Source organism: Urocitellus parryii, chromosome 1, assembly GCF_045843805.1.
Source record: "Urocitellus parryii isolate mUroPar1 chromosome 1, mUroPar1.hap1, whole genome shotgun sequence".
In the NCBI taxonomy this organism is placed as follows: domain Eukaryota; kingdom Metazoa; phylum Chordata; class Mammalia; order Rodentia; family Sciuridae; genus Urocitellus; species Urocitellus parryii.
In genome coordinates this window covers 128,242,287-128,264,403 of record NC_135531.1, presented here as the reverse complement: position 1 = coordinate 128,264,403, position 22,117 = coordinate 128,242,287, and the positions used below count along the sequence as shown (strand labels likewise).

The window sequence follows — 22,117 nt, the reverse complement described above, 5'->3', positions numbered from 1 at the left end:
TCTGCCTGGGTCACTGGAAACAGCTGCTCCGTCTGCCTCCTGGTCAGACTCCACAAGGCCCGGCTGGTTCACCATCGAGGCAGACGATGGGGTCATCATGGTGGGAGGCAGCCTGGACCGCGAGCTCCTGCTGGACGAGGATGAGCAAGTGCAGCTGCAGGTCACGGTGGGTGAGCCGCCGTCCTGCCTCCCCGCCTCTGCCCTTTGTCACACCCTCTCTGAACCCTGTTCTCCGCCCTCTGTCATTGCTTCTGCTCTGTACCTCAGGCCACTGAGAGTAACCGCAACATCTACGGACAAGAGGCCAAGGTGAGCCTGTGGGTCACTATAAGAGTGATGGACGTCAATGACCACAAACCTGAGTTTTACAACTGCAGCCTCCCGCACTGCGCTTTCTCACCCCAAGAAGCCCAGACCAACTTCACCGGCTACGTGGATGAGCACGCCTCTGCCCGCATCCCCATCAGTGGGCTGACCATGGTGGCCTACGACCCAGACAAGGCAGGTGCATGGGCAGCGGGCAAGAGCAGGGGGTGACGGTGGGTGACGGCTAGGGAGGTAGGTGGTGAAGGAGTGGCAGAGAACATGGCAGGAAGGTGGGTGGTAGGCTCCAGGGGAAAGACGGCACCAATGGTGAACATGGGTGACGGTGGAGAGGGTCAGGTGACTGTGGAGCGTGGGGGTCGAGGGCGATGCCTGGAGATGTTGGACGACGTTGAGTTGGTGAGTTACGACTCACTGGCGAGTTGTGCCCAGGGTGACTCCAGATGGTGTTGAACAGAAAGGCAGGGTTGAGTGGGGGTTGGGGTTGGGTGTGGGAACTGCTGAGTGCGGTGGAACTTCTGGTGGCATTGGTGACAGTGGTCAGTGACTGGGGTATTACTGGGAGTTGGGAGATGCTGGGCACTGTTGCAGCCACAGTGATCTGAGTGAGTGTGACATTGGAGGGGGCTCTTACACGAAGATCCATATTGAGAGGTGGTCACTTGAGTGGTGCTGACCGGTACATGGGTGGCATTGGGTGGTGCTGGGTGATATGGAGTTGGTGCAAAAGGTTGAGGGTGCTGGGTGCGGGGTGTGGACTGAAGGGTGGCATTGGTAATGGAGTGCTGCTGGGTTGGTGTGGCGATGGGGTTGTTAGCGAGACGGAGAGGAGGGCAGTGTGACCAGGCTCGGTCTCCATCCCAGGTCTGGGACCCGCTGTGCCTAGGGAAGTCCTCATCTGATAAGCTCCTATTTGCAGATGCTAGTGACCAGCCCGGCCTCCTGGGCCCCACTGTTTCAGGACCCCTTGCATGTGGGACCTCCCTGGGCAGGGCTTCTGGAGACAGGAACCCGGAGCTAGAGACGGGGGGGAAGACGCAGGTGGGGAGGTGGGAAGGGCCCGGGGTTCCTACTACACCACCCACCTCTACAGGGCGAAAACGGCACCTTCCTGCTGTCCCTGGAGGGCCCTGACGCAGGAGCCTTCAGTGTCTCTCCTGAGTTGGCCGCAGGCTCCGTCAACGTGCAGGTCCTGGTGAAAGAATCGGAGATGGTGGACTACGAGAGAAAGACAGAGATGACGGTGCAGGTGAGGGGCGCCCTGGGTCGTGGGGGTCAGGGCCACCGGGCAGTCAGGCCCCAGCATCGCTGCCTTTTCTTCTGTCCTCAGGTTGTGGCCACTGACTCGGTCAGTAAGAACTCCTCTGTCGCCATGGTGACCATCCAGCTCCGAGACATCAATGACCACAGACCCACGTTCCCCCAGAACTTGTATGTGCTCAGTGTGCCAGAGGACAGCGCCACGGGCTCTGTGGTCACAAGCAGCATCCAGGTGACTGATGGGGAGTGTGGCTGGGCCAGGATGGGAGGGAGAGAAGGGCGGGCCTGGGGACCGTGCCCCTACTCCGAATCTCTGCATCATGTCAGGAAGCACGAGGGCCCTGTTTCCATAAATTGCATGCTAGGCAGAAAGTACCATTGGATCCAAACAATGTCTCACCGTCTCTCTGCCTCATAGGCCACTGACCCAGACACGGGTGAATGGGGCCGCATCACCTACAGCCTGCTCCCAGGAAATGGGTAAGGTCTTAGGGAGGGCGGTGGGCAGGGGGGCAAGTGGGGCTCAGGTCTACCTCTGTGCTTCACCATGGGACTAGGGTAGCCTGAGAAAATGCAGGGATCCCAGTTACATTTTAATTTCAGAAAAACAAGCAATAATTTTAAAAAAATGTGTATTAGTCTGTTTTTCTATTATTATTACACAATACTTGAGACTGGATTCTTTACAAAGACAAGAATTCTCATTAGCTGACAGTTCTGGAGGTTTAAGAGCATGGTACCAGCATCTGTCGGGGACCTCACTGTGGTGAAAATGTGTATCGGAGGGAGAGATCAGAGGTGAGACAGGGAACGAGAGGGAGCGGAGGGGCCGGGAACACACCTCCCACCAGGCCTCATGTTTTAAAGGCCCCGTGGCCTCTTCCCATGGCTACGCTGTGAACCGAGCTTCTAGCACAGGAAGACTTGGGGACACACTCAGGTCACACCCAAACTTTAATAAGAATGGATGTTGGAAAGATCGACAGTAGGTATTAAAATATGTGTCACTGCTTATCTGAAACTCAAATTTTCAGAGGGCATCTTGACATTTTATTGGCTACCTCTGGTCCCCCCCTGAACAGGGATGACGTCTTTGCGGTGGATCCAGACTCAGGGACAGTGACTGTGAAAAACGGCACGCTGCTGGACCGGGAGAGGCAGGCCGTGTACTACCTCACCCTGCAGGCCACAGACGGCGGCAACCTGTCCACCTCCACCACGCTGCAGGTCAACTTGCTGGACGTCAATGACAATGCCCCGGTAGTCAGCGGCTCCTACAACATCTTCGTCCAGGAGGAGACGGGCAACGTCTCCGTGACCATCCAGGTATGAATTGGCCTGGACCTGGTGGGTGGGACGGGGGAGGGACAGAGCCTGGCTCGGTGGTCCTGCTGGCCTGGATAGAGTCTGAGCTCTGCTGTGTGGCCCTAGAAAGTTGCTCAGCCTTTCTGAGCCTCTGTTGTTGTTTTTATTTTTATTTTTTTTTTTTAGTTGTAGATGGACCCAATATCTTTATTTTTTATTTATTTGTTTTTATGTGGTGCTGAGGATCGAACCCAGGGCCTCATGCGTGCAAGGCAAACGTTCTACCACTGAGCCCCAGCCCCAGCCCCCGCCCTGAGCGTCTGTTTTCATAAAGTGAAGATGATCATAATATTTATTCTCAGGCCCACTAGGGGATAATGAGATAATGGACGTGAAGTGCTCAGCATAAGGCAAAGAGGTCTTCAAAAATAGGCTGCTCTTTCATGTGCATGGTGCTGACTTGAGAGGGATTACCTAAAAAGTAAGATGACAATGTAGAGGAAGCCGGGCGCTGTGGTGTACCCCGAAACCCCAGCAGCTCCGGAGGCTGAGGCAGGAGGATCGCAAGTTCAAAATCAGCCTCGGCAATTTAGGGAGGCCCTAAGCAACTTAGTGACACCCTGTCTCCCTATAAAACATGAAGAGGGCCGGGAGGTGGCTCAGTGGTTGAGTGCCCCTGGGCTCAATCCCCGGGATCTCCCCACGAAAGTAGAGGAAATAAAGGGGGTAAAAAAAAAAAAGGATGGCATTATTAAAGGGCCCGGAGAGAGTAGGACTCAGAGCCCAAAGAGCAGAACCAGAAGTGGAGATGGAATGGTCGCTGACGGTGGGGGCAAAGTCAGTCCTGAGCTTCCTAAAGCCAAAACAAAACAAAACGAGGACGCGCAGGTTCAATGAGGACTGGGGACGTGGCTCAGTTGGTAGAGGGCCTGCCTCACGTGCATAGGGCCCTGGGCTCGGTCCCCAGCACCCCAAAAGCAACAACGACAACAACCAAGCACAACACCCGAGGCTCCAGAGAAGCACCGAGGAGAACGTTTTCTGTGTCCTGAGGATTTCAGAGGCTTCTCCTGGGCTTTCTGAAAGCAGGTCTGGTGAGAAGTGGGAAAGCAGGTCCCTAGGATGACAATCACTTGGCCACGGAGCCCTCCCGTCTCGCTGGGGACCGGGCGGCTTCCCAAACACCTGCCAAGCATTGCCCTAGTACTGAAGCTCAGAAAGGTCAAGTGTGTTTCTAGGGTTGCACAGCCAGCAAATGGCAGCCCGAGGACTTCCGCCCAGACCTCTGGGAGCTGGAGCCCCCTTTTCAATGCTCCTCAATAATCCCCTCCTGGCTTCCGAGCTCCCTGGGGCAGAAGCACTTCAAATCTGCCCAGTGTGAGTCCTGACGAGTGCCTGGCAGATTAACTGGTCTGAGTTCAAGAAACGAACAGGGTCAGGCTTTGGGAAGAGCCATCTCTGGCTGCTTATGAAGGAGACTTCTAATGAACAAGATCCCAGCGGAACTGAAATGAAAGGGCTGGAGGTGGGAACTGGGCAGGGAGGAGGGGAAACATCGGCTCCAAGTTAGAATAACCTGGCATTTACCGAGCACCCGCTCTGCCTAGCTCCTTTGCTGGACCTCAGGTCCTCAGAGATGAAGTCACCATAATTCCAACCCATGGGTAGCTCTCAGCTTCAAGGAGGGCACAAGGCCATCTCTGCCATATTAAAGGTAACGAAACGATGGACCCAGAAGAAGCCTCAACTTGGGCTAGAGTCAGTCAGGGCAGAGGTAGAGGGCATTCAGGATGAGGAAACAGCATGTGCCAAGGACCCGTGGCATGGAAGAACTTGTATCCTATGAGCTTGTTTAGCCAGCATACAAACCAAACACGTTTGGGACCCTGGCAGGTCAGGAACACACCTGTACACACACTCATGCACATTGGGTGAAGAATTAGCTCTTTGGGAATATAGCTCTCGGGCTGGGGTTGTGGCTCAGGGGTAGATAACTAAAAAATAAATATTAAAAATTCAAAAAAAAAAGAAAGAAAAGAAAATATAGCACTGTAGTAGTCATCATGGGAAAATCACAATCTTATATTTTCTTTCTTTTTTTTTTTTTTAAAGAGAGAGGAGAGGGGGAGAGAGAGAGAGAGAATTTATTTATTTTAGTTCTCGGGGGACACAACATCTTTGTTGGTATGTGGTGCTGAGGATCGAACCCGGGCCGCACGCATGCCAGGCGAGCTCGCTACCGCTTGAGCTACATCCCCAGCCCACAATCTTATATTTTCTGATATTTGAATGTCTGTAGTGTACTTCCCTGTGGCCTTTACCCAGTAGCATCTCGGATTCATAGGGAACTGTCTTGATCACTGCTCTACCCCCAACGCCACGGGCATGTAATAGATGCACAGTGAACGTTGCCAGGGGAATGCACAATGACGTGAGCGCCCAGACCTCAGAGCTCCCAGACCTCAGAGCTCCCTCAGACTGTGGCTCTGAGCTTCGGAGGGAGACTGAGGTTGGGGGTCTGTCCAGCGTCCCCGTCGCTCCAGGCCCAATTGCTGGAGGGGGAGGCCAGGCTGCAGGGGAGGGGCGGGGTGCTCAGGGGCACCCCATGGCTGACTTCCGACTTCTGCTGTCTGCACAGGCCTATGACAATGACGAGCCAGACACCAATAACAGCCGTCTGCTCTTCAGCTTGCTTCCTGGCCCCTACAGCCACAACTTCTCCATAGACTCCAACACCGGGCTCCTCAGAAACCGGGGGCCCCTGGACCGAGAGGCCATCGACCCCACCCTGGAGGGCCGCATTGTGCTCACGGTGCGGGTGTCCGACTGCGGTGTGCCCAGCTTGAGCACGGACGTCAACGTCACCATCAATGTGGAGGTGAGGCCCCGCTTAGTGAGCCGGGTTGGGGATCCCCCAACAGGTGTCCACTGGGCTGCCTGGGAGAGCGCCCCGGCCCACAGGCTGGGAGTGTGGCCCTGGGCCACCCAACTCCCCTGGCCTGTGATTCCTCATGTGTGAAATGGGATGAAAACAGCACGGAGATGAGCTGAGTCCATCTATGAAAAATGTCCCTAAGAGGCCCCGCCCAGAGAAGGAATTCAGTGGACGTTAGTTTTTATCATCATTCCAAAGTCCTACCGGACCCTTCCGATCCAAAGGCAAAGAGAAAGAGTGGCCCATCAGCATCGAGAGTGTCTACTGCACTTTGGGCTCTGCAAAGTTATTACCATTTTATTAAGACAGACACAGAGAGGTTCAATAGCTTGCCTAGGGTTGCAGAATGGGATTTGAACATGATTGGTCTGGTTCGAAGGCTGTCACCTGCCCACAAAGCACCCTCTTCTGGGAAAGGGTTGTGACAAATGTGCACCTCTACAATGGCAATGATGAGGATGGTCCCCCGAGGGTTGTGCAGTGTATAGTCCTGAGTGCCAACGGGCTGGGAATCACCACTCTCCTACAAAGGTCAGAGAGTATGATTCCAGGGATACTGGGGAAACAGAAGATCTAGACTCAGCTCTCCTGGGGTTATGGAAGGCCACAAAGAAGGGAAAATGAAGAACTGCTCTTCCTAAGACAGTGGGTCCTTTACCCCTAGGAGCTAGTCCTGCTAGTAAGTGGATACCGATACCCCATTTTGCAGAGGACACTGAGGCCTAGGAAGGTCAAAGACACACAAGAGGCAGAGAAGGGTGGGATTGGACTCAGGGCTTAGCTTTTGGCTGCTCCTGGGAGTTGGGCTGACCATGAGAATGGAGCTGTCAAAGCCTCCTCTGGGAAATCGCCTGGTGGAGCGTGGCCTGAGCCCAGCCACTCGGCCACTCGGGAGGCTGAAGTCGCAGGACCACTTCAGCCTGGGCAACACAACTGGACCCAGCTAAAAATTAAAGAATGAAAGAAAATATCGAGTTGAAGATGAAAGTGCTTTGCTTTCCAAGTGTCCCCTCTGTGGTTATAGAAAATTGAATGTCAAAGCAAAGGCCCGTGATGTCACCCACCTGTGAACAGCCCCAGGGAAGGGCCCGAGTGTCCAGGGAGGCCCTAAGTGCGGGACACTATGGGGGACGTCATGAAGGCTGAGACGGTTTCATGCTGGGACAACACTGTCAGGGCCCAGCGGTGCCTGGCTGGAGAGGGCAAGTGACAAGTGGACAGCTAGTGTCCAAGGGCAGGACCAGTCCAGGCCCTCGCAGGGGCCCAGACCCAGCTCCACCTGAGCACAGAGCTAGTGTCCCCGGGTCAGATGAGCGCAGGAAACCCAGGAGGAGGGAGGGGACAAGGGCGAGCGTGGGCTGCAGAGCTCTCCCAGAAATGAGAAGTCACACTGAGCCAGACAGGGACACAGATGGGGACCTGGAACTGCCTTCTGGAACACAGGGTCAAAACTGTCCTGAGCTGTGGTCACAGAAACAAAAGGGAAATGGAGCTTCCTGGCCACGTATAAATAATTACAGAGGGCCTTGCACATGCCTCGGAGCCCCGGGGATATGACAGGGACACCGTCAAGGTTCACTCTCCTCGAAGAAGCCCGCTTCCTGTTTGCCCATCAGGAATTGGGCTGAGCTGTGCAAGGAGAGGCCATCCTCTGTCTGTGGCTTCTCAGGTGGGACGTGTGGCGAGTGAACCCCGGGGTCCACCAGGGTCCCCGGAACTCACATCGCCCTCTACCTGCAGGACATCAATGATAACGTGCCCGTCTTCAACCAGTCCAGCTACCAATTCTTTGTGAAGGAGAGGGAGTCGGGTAAGTCCTCTTCAGGGCAGGCTGGGCACCAGGGATGTCCCCAGAGTTGGGCAGTGCGTTGGCTGGAAAGATGAAATGGATGTAAAGTGCTTGTCACATCCAGGGCTAAGCACACCGCATACAGTAGGCATCTCATTAACTCTGCTGTTTTGTGAGGCAGCATAAAGGAAAGAGCACAATGTCGTTGGGTGTACGTGGATATCCCACTCCTGACACCAAATAGCATAGTCACCGTCACAACGGCCGCGCCGTCCGGGAGAGCCTGCCGGGGAGAGCCGGAGACCTGGGGGCAGAGGAGGCCTCCCGTGGCCGGTCCAGAGTCCCTGTGACCTCTTTCCCTTCCCACAGGAGTGCTGGTGGGGGTCGTGGAGGCCTGGGATGCCGACCAGACGGAGGTCAACAATCGCATCAGCTTCGGCCTGTCGGGGAACGGTGCCAGCAACTTCATGATCCGGGGCTCCGTGCTGGGGCCCGGGAGGGCGAAGGGCCAGATCTGGCTGCCCTCAGATGGGAGCGTGGACTATGAGACACAGGCCCTCTTCCTTCTGACAGTGACTGCTGAGAACCTGGACCCCCAGGGCCACGAGGCCACGGCGGGCGTCAACATGACTGTGGTGGACGTGAACGACGAGCCGCCCACCCTGGATGAAGGGTCCCTCCGGGGCGTCTCTGTGGCTGAGAATGGGTCCCAGCATGGCCAGGTGGCTCAGGTGGTGGCCCAGGACGTGGACACGGAGGCCCAGCTGGAGATCCAGCTGGTGAATGTCATCTGTACCAAGGCTGGGGTGGACGTGGGCGGCCTGTGCCACGGCTGGTTCTCTGTGGAGGCCAACGGCTCCGTGTACATCAATCAGAGCGAGGCCATCGACTACGAGGCCTGCGACCTGGTCACGCTGGTCGTGCGGGCCTATGACCGCACCACAGATCCCCGCTTCCAGGCCTACAGCAACAATGGTAAGGTGGTCTGGCCCGCAGGGCTGCCGCTCAGGACCACGGGGTGGACCTCTGGGCTGGGACCCCCACAACCTGGCTCCAAGTCCTGCCTCCAGCCCTACGTAGTGGTGTCCCAGGCAAAGTCCTTTCCAGGGTTTGTTTTCCATCTGTCCAATAGAGTTGGACAGCAGGTCAGCCGTGAACTTGAAATGACAGTATGTGTAGAAAGCATGTAGGGCAGGACTCGGCCTACAGCAGGTGCCTCATTAGTGTTGTTATTTTTAAATTATTTTTTTTTGTGTGTGTGTGTGTGTGGGTGGTACCGGGGACTGACCTCGGGCTCTCATACACACCAGGCAAGTGCTCTACCGCTGAGCTGTGTCCCCTGCATCCTATGCTGTTATTTTTTAGTCTGTACAATGGAAAGAGCATACTTCAAGGCAGATGTAGATTCATAGCCGCCTTCAATATTACTGCTGCCAAACAGCAGAAATAATCATATTAACAACTAGCATGTGTTGACTCTTTACCAGGGCCCTAAACTATACCAGGCCCCTTGTAAGCAGATCTTCATTTGATTCCTGCCTAACCCATGAAGCAGATGTCTACCCAATTTGATAGATGGGGAAACTGAGGCATGGAATGGGTGTTTAAATAAGCAACTACATGAGTTAGAAAGTAATATATATTTATATATTACAAATATATATAAAGTCATACATAAACTAATAATATACATTTCTAGTGTATACTACTACTTTCTAAATAGTGTAGATTTTATCTACATGTATGTATGTATCTCTCTATATAGATAAGGATATCTATATCTACCTATGGATATCTATATAGATATCCATATCTATATCTATATAGAGAGATACATACATATATATGTATATATAATCTCACTTGCCCAGCAGAAGTGAGGCTCTGGGTTCCATCCCCAGTGCATCTCTCTCTCTCTCTCTCTCTCTATGATGGAACCCAGGGCCTCACTTCTGCTGCACAAGTGCCTACCACCATGCTCCAGCCCCAGCTCATATATATTTATAGCTACATATATCTAACTCTCTATTTTTTGGATGAGCTGCTTTTCCTCTCTGAGGTCCAGGAATGACACTCCCCGTCACTCAGGCCAGAGAAGGCTGCATGGGCATCCCAGCTCAGGAGCAGGGGAAGGGACTGAATGGGGGTGATGCGTGGGAGGGAGGCTGAAGGGAATTTACTGAGGCCCGGGACCTTTGGGGCAGGTCTTTGCCCAGAGCCTGCAGCCGGGTGACCTTGTCTCCCCAGGAAGCCTCCTTATTACCATCGAGGACATGAATGACAATGCACCCTATTTCCTACCTGATAATCAAACTTTTGGTAAGCAGCCCCCTGCTCTTCACCAACACCCCCTCCCGCCCCCTGTGCCACCTCAAATGACCTTCAGGCAGTCCCCATAGGCCCTCCTTAGGCCTCAAAGGGACCTTAGAAAGGGAAAAAGAACTCTAACCCTACTCACCCCACAGTGGTCCCTGAGGGGACACCCGATGCCCTCCCTCTTTGGGCCTCGGTTTCCCCATCTGTACAGCGGGAGGTGGAGGAGCTGCCCATCCCTGGCCCCGCTGTAGCCGCAGTGGGGCCTCCCGCGGGCAGAGGTGCTGAGGGAGATGGGGCAAAGCATCGGGCCAGAGGGGCCCCGTCTCAGCCCACTGACCCCCTTCTGTTCACATCGCAGTGATCATCCCAGAACTTGTGATACCCAACCAGCAGGTGGCTTCTGTCCGGGTAAGTCCTTGGCCCCAGGGGACATGGGACGCAGCCCTTCAGGCTTGTCAGCTGCCCCCAAAACGTTTGAACACTGGAAAGGAAATGTCTGGGTTTGAACAGATGAAAAAGCCAATCCCAGAATGGAAACCAACACCTGCCTCATTGATAGGATCAAATTTCGCTAATTGTTCAATTTAGTACTCATAAAAATTTCATGACTATCAATATCACGTTTCAGGCTAGACTTTTCTTTTTATTTCTGACTGTACCAGAATTCTTGAGTAGGAAAGAAAAATCATAGCCAATTATAAATTAAACGAGTTCCTTCTAGAGAAATTATGTCCAGAGCAAAATGATAAAAATGCTTTTAATTTGTTCTGTGTTGGCTGTGGGTGTGTTTATCAGAGGTGGCTAGGCCACGGGGACTGAGGCCCATGGGGGAGTGAGGCCCATGGGGGAGTGAGACCCACGGGGCCTGGGCATGGACAGTTGCCATGCGCCTCTGGGCCTCAGTTTCCCTCCTTGGAAAGATTGCTGGTGGTTCCTGGCAGGTGGAATCTGGGTGCCACCCCCTGTGCTGTGGAAGGGACATGGTATAGGGGGTGGCCAGGCCTGGCCTTCCCCTCTTGGAACCAAGGGGCCCTTAGGACAGTCTCTCTATTGGAGCCTCAGTTTTTATAAAATGGGGACCAGAGTTTTCCTCTCTCGGTTCTTTAAAGCCTTAAAACAGTTTCCCAGCCTTCAGCCTCTTAAAACCCGATGCTGTGAGAAGAGTCAGGCTTTGAACTGGGTTTTTTTTTTTTTTCTTAAATCAACTCCTGTGGGCTGGGGATGTGGCTCAAGTGGTAGCGCGATCGCCTGGCATGCGTGCGGCCCGGGTTCGATCCTCAGCACCACATACCAACAAAGATGTTGTGTCCGCCGAGAACTAAAAAATAAATATTAAAATTCTCTCTTTCTCTCCCTCTCTCTCACTCTCTTAAAAAAAAAAATAAAAAATAAAATTGTGGCACAGCTTCTGCAATTGTGGCTTACAGTCTTGGCTTACAATTCTATTAAAAAAAAAAAAAATCAACTCCTGTTTGAAACTTGACCACCAGCTGTTCATCCTGAACAGAAAAGCCAGTGAACACACAGCCCTCGTGTGTCAGTTATATTTTTCTCCAAAAGGCACTAGAATGAATAAAAACGTCTGTGCCCCACTCCTCGAGCACTCATGGTTCACCAAGGAAATCTGTATTTGTAGTAGTAAGACTGAAATGAGAGAACAAAGAGAAGGAAGGGTACGGTCAATGCTTAGGGAAGCTGAATATTTCTGTGCCCACGAATATGTGTGTGTGTTGTGTGTGTGTGTGTGTGTGTGTGTGTGTGTGTGTAAGTTGCTGGGGGAGAAAGGCAGAACTTCTTTTTTTTCTTTTGCACCGGGGCACTTAACCCCCGAGACACCCTCCAGCCCTTGTTATTTCGTATTTAGAGACACGGCCTTGCCCAGGTGCTGAGGCTGGCTTTGAATCTGCAATCCTCCTGCCTCAGCCTCCCACGTTGCTAGGATTACAAGTGTGCACCACTGTGCCTGGCTGAAAGGCAGAACTTCGACATGGGAGGGGCTCTGAGGAGTGATATGTTAAATTAGGGTGCAGGAGCGGAAACTTATTCCAACTTGGATTTGCAGAGCAAGCTCACTCTCTTCAGAAAAGTGTTTGCTAGTTTGGAGTAGCCTCCGAAAGGCTGATGGAGCTTCCCTAGACCGACCTCCTGGGCTTCTGAGACCTGCTGGGGATGGAGGGGTGCCTGAGCTGGCCCTCAGATGTCACCCACTTTTGTTCCTAGGCCAGAGACAATGACTCAGGAAACAATGGAGCCATTGAGTTCTCCATCCTCCAAGTGAATTTCATCTCTAAGGATGGGGCCACCATCCCTTTCCAGGGCTTCTTCCGGATTGTCACCTCTGTGGAGGCCACTGTGTTTACTGGCAGCATTGAGTAACTGCAGGCAGCCCCTGGAGGGACAGGGGTGGGGGGAGCGAGGGAGGCTTCCGGTGAGCGAGTCCCCATGCTGGGAGGTGTACAGAGGGCCCCAGCTTGGGTTCCAAGACTGAGCTGTGTCCTCCCACCTTCCACAGGCTGGTGACCAACCTTGATTCCACTCTCCAAGGCACTTACCAAGTGATGGTCCAGGCCCAGGATAAACCTTCTGTGGGTCCTGCACAGGAAGCCCAAGTCACCCTGAATGTGAGTGCCCGCCCCCACCTCAGCCCAGTGCCTTCTGCCAGTCCTCTGAGTGCCTCCTCACCCTCCCCGACCCTTGTCCCCTAGCTCTTCACTGTGGACCAGAGTTACCGTGTGAGGCTGCAGTTCTCCACACCAAAGGAGGAGGTGGGCGCCAACGTGGAGGAGATTAAAGCGTAGGTTTTGGGAGCACAGGAGGGGCTACGGCTAAGAAGAGGGCCTAAGAGGCTGGTCCCTGGCAAGACTTGGATGCAATGTCTTTCAATTCTGTCCTGACCCACATTTGACTTGTCCCTGTCTTTGATCCTGTCCCTGTCCCTGCACCACCTTTCTGCATGCCCCCAGAAGTGCATGCCCAACCCAAAGCAGAAAGAGGCCTAAATAAGCTGCATGTGGAGACAGCTGTGAAGGCTGCGCACTGCACGGGAGCACCCTGCGCGCCAAGCGCTAGAGGAAGGGCTTCCCTTTCTGATTGGCACAGAGGTGCTATCTGCTTCACCAACAAGCCACTGTGCCTCCTTCTCATTCACGCAATTCCTCAGTCCGCTGGAAGAGCCCTAGCCACAGGCCTTGGCTAAGGCCCCTCTCCTAGGCACTTGTGACACCTGCCTTCCTTGTAGGGCTCTTGCCCAGGCGACCAGGACTACGGTCTACGTTGTGAACATTCAGGACGTGGAATCTACTGCTCGGTGAGTGCTGGCGGGCCCATCACGGTTGGGCTGAGGAAAGAAATAGCCAGAGAGGCTTGCGGAAGTTTCTGGACTGCCAGTTCTTCTCCTCGGTCCCATTCCAGGGCTCGAGCCCAGTCTTATCTTGATGCCTACTTTGTCTTCTCCAATGGGTCCGCCCTCACACTGAGTGAGCTGAGCCTGTGAGTGGGGCTGTCCTTGGGGGTGGGCAGAGGGCGAGCAGGGGGCCCCGGGGGGGTGCGCGTGGCTCTTGGGTCTGAGAGGGCTCTCTGGCCAGGATGATCCGGAAGGACCAGGACGCACTGACACAGCTGCTGCGGCTGGGGCTGGTGGTGCTGGTGAGTGGGGCAGGGCAGAGGGCGCACAGGGAGCAGGAGGGGGTGGACCCCACAGCCTCCGTCATCCCTCTTCTTCTCCAGGGCTCCCAGGAGAACCAGGAGGAAGACCAGGGCAAAGTGCTCATCAGTGTCATCATAGGACTGGGAGTGGCTCTGCTGTTGGTCCTGGCGATCATGATCATGGCCCTTGTGTGTATGCGGAAGAGGTGCTGCTCCGATGCCCCTCCACGTCCCCAACCCTCCCCCTGCCCCACCTCCCAAGATGGTCAAGGGTGGGAATAGAAAGAGCTTGGGTCTGGGCGTCAGGTATGCATGTGTTCAAGCCCCAGTGACCTGTGGGGAGATCTGGGGTGAGTCACTTCTGCCCGAGCCTCAGGCTTCTCCTCTGCAGAAGGAGCATGATGCTAGAGTTCTTGATGCACCCAAGGTTGTGAAGTGTGTCTCACACAAGATGCCCGGCACCTCCGATGCGGTTAATAAGTGCCACGGCCTTCCTTGCCCCTTCTAGTAGACACAACCGAGGCCGCATTCAGACCCTGCCATGGGCAGGCCGTGTGCCCTTCAGCTTCTAGCTATTCTTTCTGCCCCCTGTAAGATGGAGCCAAGGCTCTCTCCAGCCAGGATCATCGAGAGGCCACATCTCAGGGCCTCCGGGGGCACTCAGTGGGTGCGTGGAAAAGCCTGACTCCTCTCCTGGTTCCCTCCAGCTACCACCGGAAGCTTCGGGCCATGAAGGCTGCCAAGGAGGCCCGGAAGACAGCAGCAGGGGTGCTGCCCTCAGCATCTGCCATCCCCGGGACCAACATGTACAACACTGAGCGGTGAGCAAGGGTACAGGGGTGAGCAAGAGACCCCGTGAGGTGGCCAAGGCCACGGCCACTTGACCTGACCTTCTCTCCAGGGCCAACCCCATGCTGAACCTGCCCACCAAAGACCTGGGCCTCGAGTACCTCACTTCCTCCAGTGACTTGGACTATGTCAGGTGAGCAGCACCTCTCACGGCCAGAATGGTTATTGGTGATGGTGCCGATCATGGTGATGGGGCCGGTGATGGTGGTAATGGTGACTGTTGTGATGGTGGCGGTGACTGGTGGTGGAGATGATGGTGATCGCCATAACAGTGGTGGTGGGGTAATAGAGGTGGGGATGGTGGTGGTGGTGACGGCAGTGGAGATAGTGGTGGTGGAGGCCACAGATAGGAAGGACTGGGTTTGCCAACATCCTGAGCTCCATCCCCATTTCCCCTAGCCTCAATTCCCTGGATGACAACTCTGTGGACCTGGACGGGAACAATCAGAAAATCAAGGCAAGATCTGGGATGAGCTGGTCCCTGGGGCTTCTGATGTGGGAGTCTTCTTTGAAGGGGTGGTTTCAGGAAAGGGGTGGGTGGAACCTGCTGCTGGCCTTGGCAGTCTAACTCCTCTGCACCAGGCCTTGGGAAGCCCCATGGCTTTGGAATGAGGTCCAATCCCTGTCTAATCCCTGTCGTCATGTGACCCTGGATAGATGACTTCCTGGCTCTGGTTCTCACTTTCCTCATCTGTAAACGGGGAGCAAAACATCAACTGTCGTGAGGATTAAATAAGAGCAGCCAAAAAAACAATACCTGGTCCTAAAACAAGTGCTCGGAAGTCTAGTTCCATCCTGTTCTAGCCTTTACATGAAAGCTGATGGGGTGAGGAAGGATGTGGAGATGAATAAACATGGTCTAACCAAGGAGAGGGAGGCCCAATACACGGCAGCGTCATCACTTGTTAAGTGGATTAGTTGGTTAGGCGTTTACAGCCTGGGTTTGTGGGGAGCTTTAAAATTATGGGTGCCAGGTCTCAAGGAGAGATCCTGATTTTGGTGGCCCAGGGTGGAGCCTGGGCATGGGTGTGTGTCAAAGCTTCCCCAGGGGATTCTAATGTACAGGCAGGATTGTGAACCCCAGGAGCCGGTGAGTAGGCTGGGGAGGAGGATCCAGAAACTAAAAGAACTACTCCGTCTCTTCCCCTGGAATAGAAATTCTCCTATCTGAGTTGTAATGGTGTGAGGTTGTGGATGTGGGTAGAAGTGTCCACTCACCATCTGCCCACGGCCAGGCCCCTGAGATCCTGAGCTCAGCCTGGTTGCTGTCTGTAAGAACGCCAGCCTGCCCTCACTCCTCAGTCCCCATGTTCCCTTGAGGACTCCTTGCTTGGAAACACTTGGTTAACCAAAGTGTCTTTTGGACTTTAAAATGCCAGAATGCTGCACAGGGACCCAGGCATGTCACTCACAGTGCTGAGAATCTGGCATAGAGGCAACCAGATAGGTCCCTGAGGTGGGGGCATTGGTTGGCCATCCAGGCAACCTCTGGGCATAGCTCATCTCTGAAGACAGTTTGAGGCAAAAACTCCAGTGAACATGTCGGAGGGGACGAGAAACAAGGGAATGATCTTGCCTATTGGTGTTAGGCACCCATCTCTCCCCCAGAGGGGGCCAAGGCTGACCCCTGGAGGAGAGTGGAGTCAGGGGACCAGGAGGCGGGGCTGGGCCTATGGGAGAGTCTAGAGCAGGGAGGGGACAAGTTCACAGAGACTTCGAAGCAAAAGAGCTACAGGGAAGGCAGGAGCTTGCTAAGTTTCTGAGAAGCTGCCCAAGGCCTCATTCCCTGCCCCAGCAATGGATGGCCTTGGGGGTCTCTGGCAGACCCAGGAGGCCACAGAGGCTTCTTAGGAGCCATTGTTCCTTCACTTCCTTGGCTGGGTGGGGATTCAGGCGGGGGTCTTTTCCATCAATCTTGTGACTGATGCATGACTTTTCCAAGAACTCCAAAAATGTGCAGATAGACAGTGTGTGTGACCTGAGAGGTCGTCCATCCTGTCTTTCCAGGTTACCAATAGGAAACTGACATTCAGAGGGGGCTGCTGACTCTCTCAAGGTCAGACAGCTTGCAGGGTAGGAGCACACTAGAACTCAGGTCTCTGATCTAAGGGGCTAGGTGACATTATCCTGGGTGGCACTGCTCCTCTGCTCAGGTTCTGTGGAACACTGGCAGAATGCTTAGCCCCTCTGGGGCCCCACATGTGTTCCACTGTTCACTAGAGACTGGAGCAGTTCCTAATTTGGGAAAAGCCCTTGGAGGGTCCTGGGTAGGGTAGAGATGGCAGCAGAGGATTGAGCCTGGGGACCTGGTCCTCCCACAGTAGGGTGTATGTGTGAAGAGGCACATGTGACTGGCTGGATGTGCAAGTGTGCACTGTGTCACATGGGGAGGGGAAAGAGGAAGGGCAGGAGTGGAGTGGGTGTGCCATGATGAACTACAGGTGGGACCTGGGTGTGATATGTCCCTGAGGGTGGCAGGAGATGCTTGATTCATCCAAGGACATGCTTTAGATCTACAAAGACCAATGATCCAAAGCTTTCTCTGTCACTTCCTGCCCAGGAGGGTCTGCTGAGCTTCAGTTCCCACATCATAATATGGGGGATATAAACCCTCCCTCAAGGGGTTTTTGTGGGCATTTCGGGTAGTGGGTGAACTTTGCTTAACATGGTGTCTGTTGTGGGGTGCAGGTGGCAGGAACCGAGATGGATTGACTCCTTGGCACAGGATGCATTTTTCAGGATTGGACATTTTTTAGGACTGGACATTTTTCAGGACTGGGCAGAACCCCAGAATGCTGCTCTGTTGGTAGGGCAAAGGGCAGAAAAGAACTCACCCTGGCCCACCACCTGCTCCAGCCCATCTGCATGTACCACCCCTGGTCGCGGCCAACTCTGAAACATACCTAGGAGATTGAGGCCCCAAGAGGAGTTGGGGGTTTCCAGCCCCATTCTGTCCCAAACAAATGAAATCCCCCCCTTTTTTTAGCTCTTTCAGAAATAAAGGGATCTCTACTAAACACAGAGGTTATGCCAATAAAAAGGTATTTTACAAAGATTAGATGACATTAGATATCTTAACTACATCTTGTGGGGGCAACCTCAGCTGAGGAGCCATGTGGTCATGGGCATGAAGGCCATGTTCCTCCCGAGGGTCTGTGATCACTCTGTCATCTCACCTTCCCTTCCTCTTCCCTCAGAAGGAGCCTCAGAACAATCCACCGGAGAAGGATCCAGAGCCCCTAAGTGTGGTGCTGTCAGGAAGGCAGGTGGACACAAGTGGAGAGCAACAGGGAATGTCCTTCACCAACCCCAGCCTGGACACCACAGACCTGTGATGGAGGCCCTACTCCCCTGGCCCTCTTGGGAAGAGGCCCCCCTCCCCCTGACAGCCTAACAACACCTCCCCCACCCTGGACATAATAATATATGTTGTTGCTTTGCCTCTTATTTCAGTCAATCACAGCAGACAAGGGTTGGGGAGAGATTTTATTACCAACGTATACTGTGACAGTTTGTAGCCAAAAACTGAGGCTGGAGGGGTGGGGACGAGGGCACTGAGTGGTCACAAGGGACTTGTGGGGGCTCACAGCACAGGGGGGACAAGGGACTGAAGAGGGTGGCCTTTAAAGGTGAACTGTGGTTATAGAATGAACTCTTCACCCTGTCCCCAATACCCAAGAACAGCTACCACCTAGGCAGCTGTGGCCCAAGACCTTCCATGAGCCTGACTGTGACCTTCTGTCCAGTTTGAGACCCTCTCACTTTTCTGCGACTCTCCCTCTCATCTGAATCCCCAGTGCCCTTCCTGGCCTTTGGCCTCTCTGGGAATTGTGAACCAGTGACCTGGTGGGAAAGGAGCTAAAGGTTGGGGAATGGGGGAGACTGGAGATGGGGAGGGACCACCAACAGCATGCAAGAGATGCCCCAGCCTTGGGGGTCAGCACATGCCCACTCGTTCAGAAACCTCCAGGGTCTCACATTCAGAGTCCAGCACGCTTAGGGGTGGGGGTCTCACACACCGATCCTTGCACACACGGAGGGCCACTTAAAAGATTTGCATGCAGTCTTTCCCAGTTCTGGGAATCTGGTCCCACTGGAGACCTCAACATACCTAATCTGGCCATCTCAGGAGCTTGCCTTAGCTCTCAGGGGGCCGGAGGTATGGGTGCTGGGCAGGTCCCCTTGCTAGCCCAGTGTGACCGGGAGGGAACGCAGCTGAGGGCACGATGGGAGGCAGGGATGGGTTTGTGGTCTCAAGGCCACGAGGGAACTAAGTAAAGGGGTTTCATTTGTGTGTTTGGGACAGAATGGGGCTGGGAAGAAGGGGATGAGAAGCCCCTAGAGGCTGCCCACCCCTCAGAGGGCTGTCGCACGCCGAGGGGACACCTTCTAGGGGTCTGGGGTCAAGAAAGTAGCCTGAGAAGGTTGAAAACCCGGGCGTACAAAACAGGGGCAGCTCACTCGGCCGTGGGTCCTGCCCGCGAGCAGCACCGCGGCCGGCGCACACTCTGCAGCAGCGCGCGGAAGAGGCCAGGCGGGCGTTTGGCGGCGCCATCAGCGGCTGCGGCGCGCACCGAGCCTGCTCGGCCAGGGCCTGCGCGCGCGGCTGGCGGCGGCGCGGGCGCCCCTTGGCGGCCGTGCTCCTCGATTTGTCGCTCCAAATGCTTCTGGATGGCCATGCCCAGCACCTCCACCTCCATAGCGGCGCCGTACACCTCCCACGTCATTCCCTTCTCGTCCCAGCTCACGTCGCGCACTGGTTCCGCCGCCTCTTGGGGAGCCATGGCGGCCGCCAGTGCCGAGCCGGGCCGTACCCGCACTTCGGGGAAGGCAGGGGGCGCGGCAGGGGGCGCGGCGGTCTGAGGCGTCATGGGCCCAGTGGCCACGGAGCGCGTCTCGGCGGCGCCCATCGACACCTGCAGGCCTGCGTCTCGGCGCGAAGGAGGCCTGGGCGTGGGGCTGGACGCGCGAGGCGCTGCCTGGAAGCTGAAAGCCGGGCCGCCCGCGCCGTCCTGCGGAGACATGGGACTCACGGCCACCGAGACGCAGGCCTGCGCCCCTGCCTGTGTGCCTGCGTCCTCGCGCGGCGGCGGTGGCGGGGCGCTTGCGTCCCACGACGGCGCTTTGGTGAAGTTGTCGCGAGTCCGTGGTCCCGGCTGGGGCGCTGCGGCCTCCGCATGGGGGCTTTTTTCGGCCTCAGTGGCCACCAGGTCTTTCTGGCAGAGGCTGGAGGTCTTAGCGTTGGGGGCGGGCTCTGGCTCCACACCGCTCTCCAAGCTCCCAGGACCACCGCGGGGAGATGGGGCTGAACTGCAGGGTTTGCCATCTGATTGCCTGGAAGAGGACTCGGTCTTCTTCGGAATGGAAAACCCCTTTCCAGAGGATGGGGACTCTGCTTTTCTTGGAGATGCAGAGTCGTCCTGGGACACAGGCTCCACGTTCCCAGACACAACGGGATCTGCTTTTCCTGAGGATCCCGGATCTACTTTCTCAGAGGTCTGTGGCTGCTCCTTTTGCAAAAACAACCCTTCTGCTTTTCCTGACGATGTGGCACACTCTTGTCCAGGGAGCTTTGCTTCTGCCTTGCCCCCAGACATGGGCTCAACTTTCCCCAAGGCCTTGGTTTCCTTCTTTGTGGAGTTTACAGGATTCCCCTTCTCCAGGGATGGAGGATCCACCTTTTCCTCTGGGATGGCTTCTGCTTTACCGCAGTCCATGGGATCTGCCTTCCCAGGGGACACCAGACCTGTTTTGCTATAAGTCATGGGGGACTTTCCTAAAGACATGGAGTCCACTTCTCTAGAGGGGGCAGTTTCTGTCTTTCCCCTGCTCACAGGGTCCACATTGCCTAAAACCAGAGGATCAGCTTTCCTTGAGACTGTAGGACCTGCCTTCTCCAAGGACCATGAATCTCCTTTTTCCTCAGTCACGGCCTCAGCTTTTACTGCAGGTGGAAAAACTCCTGTTTCCAAGGACCTGGGGTCCCCTGGACCTGAGGACGCAGGGTCTGTCTTGCCTGAAGATTCAGGATTCACTTTTTCAGAAGATGGTAATTTTGTGTTTCTCTCAGTTGTGGGATCCACCCCTCTGGAAGACACCAGGTCCTCTTTTCCTAAAGATACAGTTACTGTCTTTCCCATAGACACATGTTCTGCCTGCCCAGAAGACAAGGGCTCTGGCTTTCCTGAGGACATGGGATCCACCTTTTCCAAGGAAACTGGATCCATCTTGCCTAGAGACACAGGAACAGTACTTTTCACAGATGTGGGATCTATTTTTCCGGAAAACATGGGATCCACTGGGCCAGCAGACACTGTTTTTGTCATTCTCACAGACACAGGATGCCCCTCCCCTGAGGAGGCAGGGTCTGTCTTTGCCAGGAACTGAGGGTCCTCTTTTGCCAAGGACACCATTTCTGCATTTTCCACAGATGCAGGATCTGCCATCCCTGAGCATGTAGGATCCACCCTTCCCAAGGACCCAGGAGTCCCTATTCCAGAGAATACAGGCTCAGTCTTGCCTGATACCCCTGGAGTCAGCTTTCCCAAGAGCCCAGGATCTGGTTTTTCTGTGGGTGTGGGATCCGTGCTTCTCAAGGATACAGGATTCACCTTGCCTGAGGGCCCAGGATCTATCTTTTCTGTGGATGCAGAGCCCACCTTTTCTGAGGACACAAGGTGCTCTTTTCTATGACACTCAGGCTCCTCCTTTTTGGGGAACATGGGATCCACTTTGCCTGAGGAAACAGGATCCACCTTTCTCAAAGACCCAGGATCCTCCTTTGGGGACACTGTGTCAACCTTGCTGGAGCACACAGGATCTACTTTTCCCAAGGATTCAAGATCCTCCTTTCTTGGAGTCGTGTAATCCATCCTTCCAGGAGGCACAGGATCCCCCTTTACAGAGGCTGCAGATTCTGCCTTTCCTGTCAACACAGGCTCTGCCTTTCTTGTGGAACCAGCATCTTTCTTTCCTATGGATCCCAAATCTGCCTGCTTTGAAGAATTGAAATCTAAATCTCTCTTCTCCAGGAACACAGGATTTCTGTTCTCTGAGGACGTGGGATCAGTTTTCAGTGAGGGCACAATCTCTGGCTTCCTAGACAAAGTGGTTTCTGGTGTCCCTGAGATCAAGGCTCCATGTATCCCCAATGTCTCCTTGGTGGCTTCCTCTTGGGAAGGGAGGCAGGTGGCAGAGGGGCAGGCTAAGTTCCCAGTGGGGTCCTCAGAGCAGGAGGCCCCTTCCCCAGCTCCACTGGGGCTGCTGTGTCTGGAGTCCATGCCTGGGGTGTGGTCAGGGGTGTGCCTGAGGCATGAAGGACTGGCCTTTTGCTGGGAGAGGCAGCAGTCCCTCATGGCCGGGCCCCCAGCACCCAGGCTCCCATCCTGTGGGCAGCAGAAGGGACTGTGGGGGCTGGAGTCTGTCGGAAGCAGCTGGAACCAGGCTGGGTCTTCAGCACTGCCCATCTGCCCTCATAGCCATGCTTGAATGCAGGCTGCTGTCTGGTTCTGAAACAGAGAGAGAGCAGACTCAGACTTAGGGGACAGGGGGACAGCATCCATCCAAGCCCCTCCTGCTCACCTTCTTCCTAGCAGCCTAGCTCTTCACAGGGTTCTTTGTCCCTGTCTGGCCCTCTCCTCTTCACAGGGCCTGGGCTAAAAGCATAGGCCCAACCATGTCACTCTCCTGCTTCA

At 54.8% G+C, this 22,117-nt stretch overlaps 2 protein-coding genes across 2 annotated transcripts in view; one reads left to right on the top strand and one right to left on the bottom strand.

Moving 5' to 3' along the window:
* Window positions 1-17,758, top strand: part of Cdhr2 (cadherin related family member 2) — a 28,133-nt gene extending 10,375 nt beyond the window's left edge. Inside the window, exons 10-31 of the mRNA XM_026398242.2 lie at window positions 48-166; window positions 268-501; window positions 1,418-1,573; window positions 1,655-1,816; window positions 2,003-2,064; window positions 2,667-2,910; window positions 5,528-5,767; window positions 7,565-7,634; window positions 7,983-8,588; window positions 9,861-9,932; window positions 10,288-10,337; window positions 12,150-12,301; window positions 12,442-12,550; window positions 12,635-12,723; window positions 13,168-13,236; window positions 13,341-13,418; window positions 13,514-13,574; window positions 13,656-13,780; window positions 14,282-14,395; window positions 14,476-14,556; window positions 14,823-14,880; window positions 17,624-17,758. Of these exons, the coding sequence (XP_026254027.2) occupies window positions 48-166; window positions 268-501; window positions 1,418-1,573; window positions 1,655-1,816; window positions 2,003-2,064; window positions 2,667-2,910; window positions 5,528-5,767; window positions 7,565-7,634; window positions 7,983-8,588; window positions 9,861-9,932; window positions 10,288-10,337; window positions 12,150-12,301; window positions 12,442-12,550; window positions 12,635-12,723; window positions 13,168-13,236; window positions 13,341-13,418; window positions 13,514-13,574; window positions 13,656-13,780; window positions 14,282-14,395; window positions 14,476-14,556; window positions 14,823-14,880; window positions 17,624-17,758 (3,086 nt within the window). The remainder of the gene's footprint in view (window positions 1-47; window positions 167-267; window positions 502-1,417; window positions 1,574-1,654; window positions 1,817-2,002; window positions 2,065-2,666; window positions 2,911-5,527; window positions 5,768-7,564; window positions 7,635-7,982; window positions 8,589-9,860; window positions 9,933-10,287; window positions 10,338-12,149; window positions 12,302-12,441; window positions 12,551-12,634; window positions 12,724-13,167; window positions 13,237-13,340; window positions 13,419-13,513; window positions 13,575-13,655; window positions 13,781-14,281; window positions 14,396-14,475; window positions 14,557-14,822; window positions 14,881-17,623) is intronic.
* A 1,122-nt stretch (window positions 17,759-18,880) lies between these two features.
* On the bottom strand, window positions 18,881-21,889 carry Gprin1 (G protein regulated inducer of neurite outgrowth 1). The gene has a single exon (XM_026398140.2). It carries the CDS (start codon window positions 21,887-21,889, stop codon window positions 18,881-18,883), a length of 3,009 nt encoding a protein of 1,002 aa, XP_026253925.2.
* Between the last annotated feature and the right edge of the window lie 228 nt (window positions 21,890-22,117).